General features: G+C 35.3%; 1 protein-coding gene across 1 annotated transcript in view; it reads left to right on the top strand.

The window, feature by feature from the left end:
• The window catches only part of LOC106461124 (potassium channel subfamily K member 4-like), a 22,160-nt gene extending 14,394 nt beyond the window's left edge, over positions 1-7,766 (top strand). The window contains exons 5-6 of the mRNA XM_013920914.2: positions 2,311-2,540; positions 6,853-7,766. Coding sequence (XP_013776368.2) covers positions 2,311-2,540; positions 6,853-7,395 — 773 coding nt within the window. The 3' untranslated portion in view covers positions 7,396-7,766. The remainder of the gene's footprint in view (positions 1-2,310; positions 2,541-6,852) is intronic.
• The last annotated feature ends 479 nt before the right edge of the window (positions 7,767-8,245 follow it).

Below are 8,245 nucleotides of genomic sequence, written 5' to 3'. Positions count from 1 at the left end.
GAACGAAAAAATGGTAATCTAATGGTCCATATCTGGAGAATATGGTGGGTGGGGGAGAACTTCCCAACCTAACTCCATAATCTTGGATTGCGTTAAACGTGTCACACGTGGACGTGCATTGTCGTGGAGAAGAACACCTTTTCGACTTTAAGAGCTTGATTTAAACGTTCCAGTTGCTGACTATAGATCTCTGCATTGACAGTTCGCTGTGGATTGAGGAGTTCGAAATGAATTACTCCTTTGATGTCCCACCAAATTAAATTAATGTCGCGTTTTGGAACACTTTCATTACCCCCCCCCCCAAAAAAAAACAACAAAGAAAATCACGTATAATAGTTAAACGAACCGCTTAAATATCATGTTAGTGTAACCTATATAATGTCTAAAGTTTATTAAACTCTAATCCCTTCTAGTGGTGGCACATGACGAGACACACATTCGGCATGTAATGCTGTTTGAATACAATAAGGGAAACAACGCCTCTGTAACCATAAATAATATCAAAGAAGTTTATGGAAATGTTTTGAACGTTCGTAAGTGTCAACGATGGTTTAGCAAATTTCGTTCAGGTGGCTTTAGCCTTAAAAACTGTGATGGCAGGGGCCGACATGTTGGAATTGATATTGATGCTCTGAAGACGCTTCTTGAGTTTAACCCAAGGCAACACACTCGTGGCCCTCAAACTGTATGTCTCTCATGAAACAATACGTAAACATCTAAGGAATATGGGAAAATCCATAAATAAGGTGTTTGGGTGCCCCACAAACTCTCCAATGATCATCGTTTTCCAACGTGTGAACGTTGCTTTGTCTCTCTTGCGCGTAATGTGCATGAACCATTTTTGGACAGAATTGTTACCGGTGACGAAAAATGGATTCTCTTTGCGAATATTAAACGCCAAAAACAATGGCTCAGTTCTAGAAAAACCACTTCCGACCCCAAAACCTGGACTCCATTCGCAAAAAGTGATGCCTTGCTTGACGACCTAATATTATATATATATTTTAAATATCATATTATATGTTACATATATATATATATAATATATTTATTAACCTAATTTAACATTTAATAAATGCTTTTATAGCCTTTTTTCTGTGCATAAAAAGAAATCGCGAAACTTAACAAATGTCTAAATTTGAGGCCATCTTTGAGCTTGAGACCCGGGACAATTGGCCTTCCTACCCCCCCCTGCCCCTTTAATTGGTCCAAGTACTGAGTGACCTGGTTCGAACCAAAAAACATCGAAATATTTTCATTATCATTTGTAACAAACGATTTAAATTAACTGAAAATATGGCATTGAAATCTCCTTTATGGTTAATATCGTAGTTCCACGTCCTTTTCCAATTCCGTTTCTTCCTTTTACTATCTTGTGTTTCTCTGCCTCATTGTTTTACAACCCCGTAAAATACCTGTAGTTTACATTTATCTTTGTTCACCGGTGGGGAATCAGTGAGTTTACGGACTTATAACGCTAAAAGTTGGGATTCGATTACCTGCGGTGGACACATGGATTTACTATAACACAAATAACAACTACATCCCTCTTGTGGCAGCCAGGCAAAGTTGGCGATATCTTATTCTAAGTACTTAAGAGCGAAAGGCCCCCCAGTGGCACAGCGGCAGGTCTGCGGACTTATAACGTTACAAAAATTTACAAATTAATTAATCAGAAGGAAAGTTCACAGAAAATTAGTTCGAAACCCATAAATATACAAACTACATCTGATAAATAGTGAGTTGGTGAACAGATGTTTTTAACTATCCCAGAAAGTTTATTTGATAGAATAAAAAGAAAAAAAAAGATAATCCCCAAACTAAGCTATGATGTTAGATTATAGCAAAGGAAGTACAGTGTTTCTTTGTTTTGAATTTCGCGCAAAGCTACACGAGGGCTATCTGCGCTAGCCGTCCCTAATTTAGCAGTGTAAGACTAGAGGGAAGGCAGCTAGTCATCACCACCCATCGCCATCTCTTGGGCTACTTTTTTACCAACGAATAGTGGGATTGACCGTCACATTATAACGCCCCCACGGCTGAAAGGGCGAGCATGTTTGGTGGGACGGGGATTCGAACCCGCGACCCTCAGATTACGAGTCGAGTACCCTAACCACCTGGCCATGCCGGGCCTAGGAAGTACAGATACTGATAGTTTGTGCTCAAAGACGTAAGCAGAAAAAAATAAAATAAATGGATTTAAAGTGACTATTGAACTCACTTCTAATGATTAACAGTGAAATCATGGCATAATGAAAGTTCGATTTTTTGTTGTTGTTTGTAACATCTTTAAATATTTTTGCACCTCAGGTAACTTTGATGGAGATTACATATGGATTTATAAAACCGGTGTGATATTTTGGATAATTTTTGGTCTGGGGTACCTAGCGATGATTCTTAACTACATCTCCCGAGCCATGCGATGTAAGCAGATTCGTCGAATGGAAAATGGCCTTTCGCTCAAAATCCACCACACTCAACAGAAGGTGGAGAAAAGGGTAGAAGATATCCATCACCTGCTTCAAGAGTTTGTCACTAAGGTAAGGCAGAGGTGTAACACAAACGTACGGAGTACAGTGAAGTATTTATAGAGCAAAAAACAATTATATGTATATATATACTACCTCGATCATAACGTCATGGCAGTTTTGTTGGGTTATTGCTGGTTTATCCTGGTGATAACAGTATGAATATTAATGTTTTGGTTATTGAATTACCCTGTTGATGTTACACTGATGACTATTTCTCTGTTGTTTTACAGGACCGAGTCGATAACAACGTCATGGCAGTTTTGTTGTGTTATTAATGTCTTAGTCTAACAATAAAAATTTTACCTGTAAAACAACAGAGAAATAGTCATCAGTGTAACATCAACAGGGTAAGTCGATAACCAAACATTAATATCGATACTGTTATCACCAGGATAAACCAGCAATAACCCAACAAAACTGCCATGACGTTATGATCGAGTCAGCCCTGTAAAACAACAGAGAAATAGTCATCAGTAACATCATCAGGGTAATCGATAACCAAAACATTAATATTCATACTGTTATCATCGGGATAAGCCAGTAATAACCCAACAAAACTGCCATGAAGTTGTGATCCAGTCAGCCCTGTAAAACAACAGAGAAATAGTCATCAGTAACATCATCAGGGTAAGTCGATAACCCAACATTAATATCGATACTGTTATCATCCGAATAAGCCAGTAATAACCCAACAAAACTGCCATGACGTTGTGATCGAATCAATCCTGCTAAAAAAAAGAAAGAGAGAGAGAGACTGTCATCAGTGTGGCATCACCAGGGAAGTCAATAAACAAACAGAAAAAAAAGTCAAGTAATTGTAGACTCGTTCGTAAAGAGTACAAATTAAATGATAAACACACAATAGGACTGAATGAAAACACGAGCTCATCTCGATATAATAACTAGTTTTCGTAGCTAGATTATGTACATTTCAATATATTTTTACAGTATATCATTTTTTATCCTTGTTATGACGAGACTACAATTCATTCTTTGCACTAGTGAGTTCCTGTTTTGAGAACTGTACTTCCGGTTTGATTTTTTTTACGACCAGTATCTTGATTTGTAACCAGATGTTTTGTATATTACAATAAACTTAACTTACTTTTAAATATTTGGTCGCCAGTTTCAAAAGAAAATATACATAGTAGTTTTTCATTCGTTCTTCTTTTCTTTTTTTGTAAAGCTTCACTTAAACGTAAAAAACAAAAATTGATTGGTTCAAAAATAAAAACCATTCGTTTCGGTTTACATAACTATTTTTCTGTTCCCGTCATCTTGATTTGGCAAATATAAAAGAATATCTGAAACATAGTATAAGTTATACAACAATGATGTGTATTTATTCGATAAACATGGATGGATGTAATAGTCTTAAAGAGAGTCTTAAATAAGTTAGTATGACGATAACAAGATAAGATAATTGATTAGGAGCTTTCACCCCCACCCCCCCTCTAGATATATGAAAAAAAGACTAAGGGGGAGCTAAAAGAACATTATATGATAATTGAAAGTTTATGGAGGAACTAAAATGAGGCGCTTGAGATAATTATACGCAAAATATTTACCAGGCAATACTGAAATTCTGTGGCCAACAACCCACAAATAGACGAATCTTGGAGAGGTGGGCGTGGCGAATCTTCTATCTTACCATACAAAGTCGTCTGTTGTGAAAACTGATGGATGGTGACTTTTTCTACTTTAACATACATTAGATACTTAACGAAATGTTATTCTGGACAGTTACTTTTGTAAGTCTTCTAAGAGGAATGATCTATTGAGCTAGACACTGCCCCCCCCCAACCTCCTTATTTCCACTTTAACCTTTGACATTAGTATATAGTAATGTTGTTTGGAATGAAGAGAAAGAGTTATACCAGTTCTTAGTATTGAGCTATAACTAAACTTGGTGAATAATGTCAATAATATGTTTATACCAGTTCTTAGTGTTGAGCTCTAACTAAATTTGGTGAGTAATGTCAATAATATGTTTATACCAGTTCTTAGTGTTGAGCTCTAACTAAACTTGGTGAGTAATGTCAATAATATGTTTATACCAGTTCTTAGTGTTGAGCTCTAACTAAAGTTGGTGAATAATATCAATAATATATTTATACCAGTTCTTAGCGTTGAGATCTAACTAAATTTGGTGAATAATGTCAATAATATGTTATGTTTATACCAGTTTTTAGTGTTGGGCTCTAACTAAATTTGGTGAGTAATGTCAATGATATGTTTATACCAGTTTTTAGTGTTGGGCTCTAACTAAATTTGGTGAGTAATGTCAATAGTATGTTTATACCAGTTCTTAGCGTTGAGCTCTAACTAAATTTGGTGAAATAATGTCAATAATATGTTTATACCAGTTTTTAGTGTTGAGCTATAACTAAATTTGGTGAATAATGTCAATAATATGTTTATACCAGTTTTTAGTGTTGAGCTCTAACTAAATTTGGTGAATAATGTCAATAATATGTTTATACCAGTTCTTAGTGTTGAGCTCTAACTAAACTTGGTGAATAATGTCAATAATATGTTTATACCATTTCTTAGTGTTGAGCTCTAACTAAACTTGGTGAATAATGTCAATAATATGTTTATACCAGTTTATAGTGTTGAGCTCAAACTAAATTTGATGAATAATGTCAATAATATGTTTATACCAGTTCTTAGTGTTAGGCTATAACTGAACTTGGTGAATAATGTCAATAATATGTTTTTGGATCCCTCTTAAAGTTTTGTTTTATTCTCACAAACCTAATAAAGTGGCTCAGCGGCGGAGTCTGAAGACTTATAACGCTAAAAATCGGAGTTCTATACTAGTGGTGAGAAGATCACGGACAGCTTATCGTGTATCTTTATGCTTAAAACCAACAAACAATTTTTTTTAGTTTGTCATTTAATCTTTATTCGATTTCAAAACTAACAGTCATAAATATAAACAAGTTAAAACACATTTTTAGTTTTTAAGACGGTATTTATCATTGCAGTCTCTCGCTGTTTAGCTGTTATTGGGTCATACAAGTTTTATCTTTAAATTCTTAATTCTAGCGTATAACAAACCAAGTACCGTAAATACTGCCCAAGGGTAAATAAAGTTATGTTAGTTTTTGTCGTTTTTATTGAAATGTATTTCATGTAAATGATCTCTTTTCCTTAATTATGAGGAACTCAATCGCAAATGTAATGTGATGAATAACTACGTAACAACCTTAAAGTTATTTTAATTCTAATAGTATTAATGGTTTACACTTGCTTTAGTACTCTGGATGTTATGATTAGGCATTCCAACGATTCACAGAAATACTCAAACTTAATGTTTGAGAGTTTAAGTACCCTTTAGCAAAAATTGACACGGGTATTTGTATTTTGTATTTATGATAAAGCTACTAAGGCTTTCTGCCGCCGCCTCTTATTTTGAGCTACTGATCAAAGGGAAGGCAGGCAGACAGTCCGTAGCTCCCTACCATCTGCGCTAAGGGATCAACAGTCACCTTTATCACGCAATCACAAATTATAGAGCAGGAAATATTTTGTGGTAACGCACAGATTCGAACTCGATTCGCCATCTCAGAAATTCAAGGCTTAACTACAGGGCCAACTCTCGCCCTAAAAGAGAGAGTAGTATATAAACCATTATTTGGCAAAAGTGTATGTGTGTATCGCTTATGACTGACGAACCGCTGAACCGATTATCACCAAATATTACATGTAATTGCCCCCCACCCCCAAGTGCGACACAGTGGGAATAGGCGTTCTGTCTCAGGTAGTATAGAAAGTATAGGAACTGATATTTTTAACATACGCAATCAAGTTTGAGTGTTGTTATTTTGTTTGTTTATAAGCACAACGCATCACCACGGGCTACCTACGCTCTGATCAGCGAAGGGATGGAACCTTTATTTTTTAGAGTTGTATACTTACAACCTTACTGCTTAAACAGTAGGAGGCATGAGTGGTGTTTGTTTTGTTTTCAGTATTATTTAAACAAATACTTAATCTGACAGTTTAAAAGTACTTGTTGAATTCAAAGTAAGAAAAGATAGTCTTAAAGAACGAGTGTCCATCATTTACCGGATTTTCTCTTTTGTTTATTTTATTTTACCTTTTGTTAAGACTTAAAAAATATCGTTTTATTTAAAACAACATTTTGATACAAGAGTAATTCCATTAATACAGACCTTCAAACACTTTAATCCCTTCATATTGTAGTTGATGATTGTTAAAATGTGTGCTTAATGTCTGTAGGGACAAATGATATTATTAGTTTTACAATGTTCATTTGAGTTTCATTTTCTAAGTTCCTAATTTTCGAATACAGCAGAAATCCCGACGAAAAGTGCCATCACGGGATGGCTCACTTTCCTTTGGTAAATTAGATCATCTCGATAGCCCTACAGAGAGTGATGGTACTGAAAGTCCTCGAGACAAGAACCACAACACAGAACTTCACCTTCAACGACTGATAAAACTTGTGGAGGCGCTGAGACTCGAAACTAACAGCCAACATTTTCACGATCATCATTCTAACAGGGGGTTAGCAGAAGTATTGGACCTGGCATCAAGTACAGATCTCCCGTGTACGCGTCGACACAGTCTGCCAGTGACCCTTACTTCAATCACTATACATGATGAAATTCAATCTCCGGCCATCAGAAATAGAAGCCAGCTTGTTTTTCATTCTTCAACTCATGTCAATGGCTCTGTAGCTAAACATGGCCGATTTTCTGAATATCGCAATCCTTTCCTTGTAAAAGGCCTTCTCGGAGTTCCTAATGAAAACTTGAAAAGTTCGAAGTGTGGATATGTTCAAAGACACCTCCCCAGTTTTGACATAGAAAGCATAAAAAGTACGAATTTGTGATTTTTTTTAATGCGTTTACCTCATTCATGACAAACGGAAATAGTCATGTGCCTTTACCTTCCAAACTCTGATGCCCCTTCACCTCCGAATTGTAAAGTACATCAGATATTTCTAAGTGTCATTGATACTGATAGTGTCAAATGTTTCATCCATTTCAAAGTTGATGTATTAAAATCTGCTTAACTTATTGTTAGTCCACTGAATGTAATCATACTGATTCTGAAGCAAGAAAGAGCTGAAAAGAAATATATTTTTAACCAACTCCACGTTCTGCCTTGTCAGTCATCCTGAGATGTATTCAAGACGTATTCAATGAAACCTACTCTTTTCCAGCTTTTTGTGTGTATGTGTGTGTGTAACTATTGATCTAAAGACAATTCTTAATTACACGAAAATAAAGCTTCAAAAGATCATCTCAACATGAATAAAATAAGTTCGTTTTAAAATTATGTTTATCAATTACTTATATTTTTTATAAGGCAGCAAAGGATCAATTGTTAGTTTTCTGCGAGTATCTTTTAATTATTTTACTTTTTCATAATTGTTATTCATTGTAACATGGATTAATAGCTTTTAAGTTGTTGAAATCCGAAATTCACGAGTTGGAAGATTATGATTTATGTAGTATTAAGTATATTTTTAACTTGTCATTAACTATAGTTTCTTGACATGTACTCATCAAAGATGATACTATAAAACCGCTAGGCCATGGCCCGTCTTCCACCATAGAGACATTTAGCCTTTCGTTAGAGCATTCATGTGTAATATCCTATGATATACATATACGGTGTGTGTCGTAAGCATAAGTACATGTTTTTGAATATCACCCATATATCTCAATGTCGTCCTC

Source organism: Limulus polyphemus, unplaced genomic scaffold, assembly GCF_000517525.1.
Source record: "Limulus polyphemus unplaced genomic scaffold, Limulus_polyphemus-2.1.2 Scaffold901, whole genome shotgun sequence".
NCBI classification, from domain to species: domain Eukaryota; kingdom Metazoa; phylum Arthropoda; class Merostomata; order Xiphosura; family Limulidae; genus Limulus; species Limulus polyphemus.
Note: the sequence above shows the minus strand (reverse complement) of the source record. Positions and strands in the feature narration are given on the sequence as shown.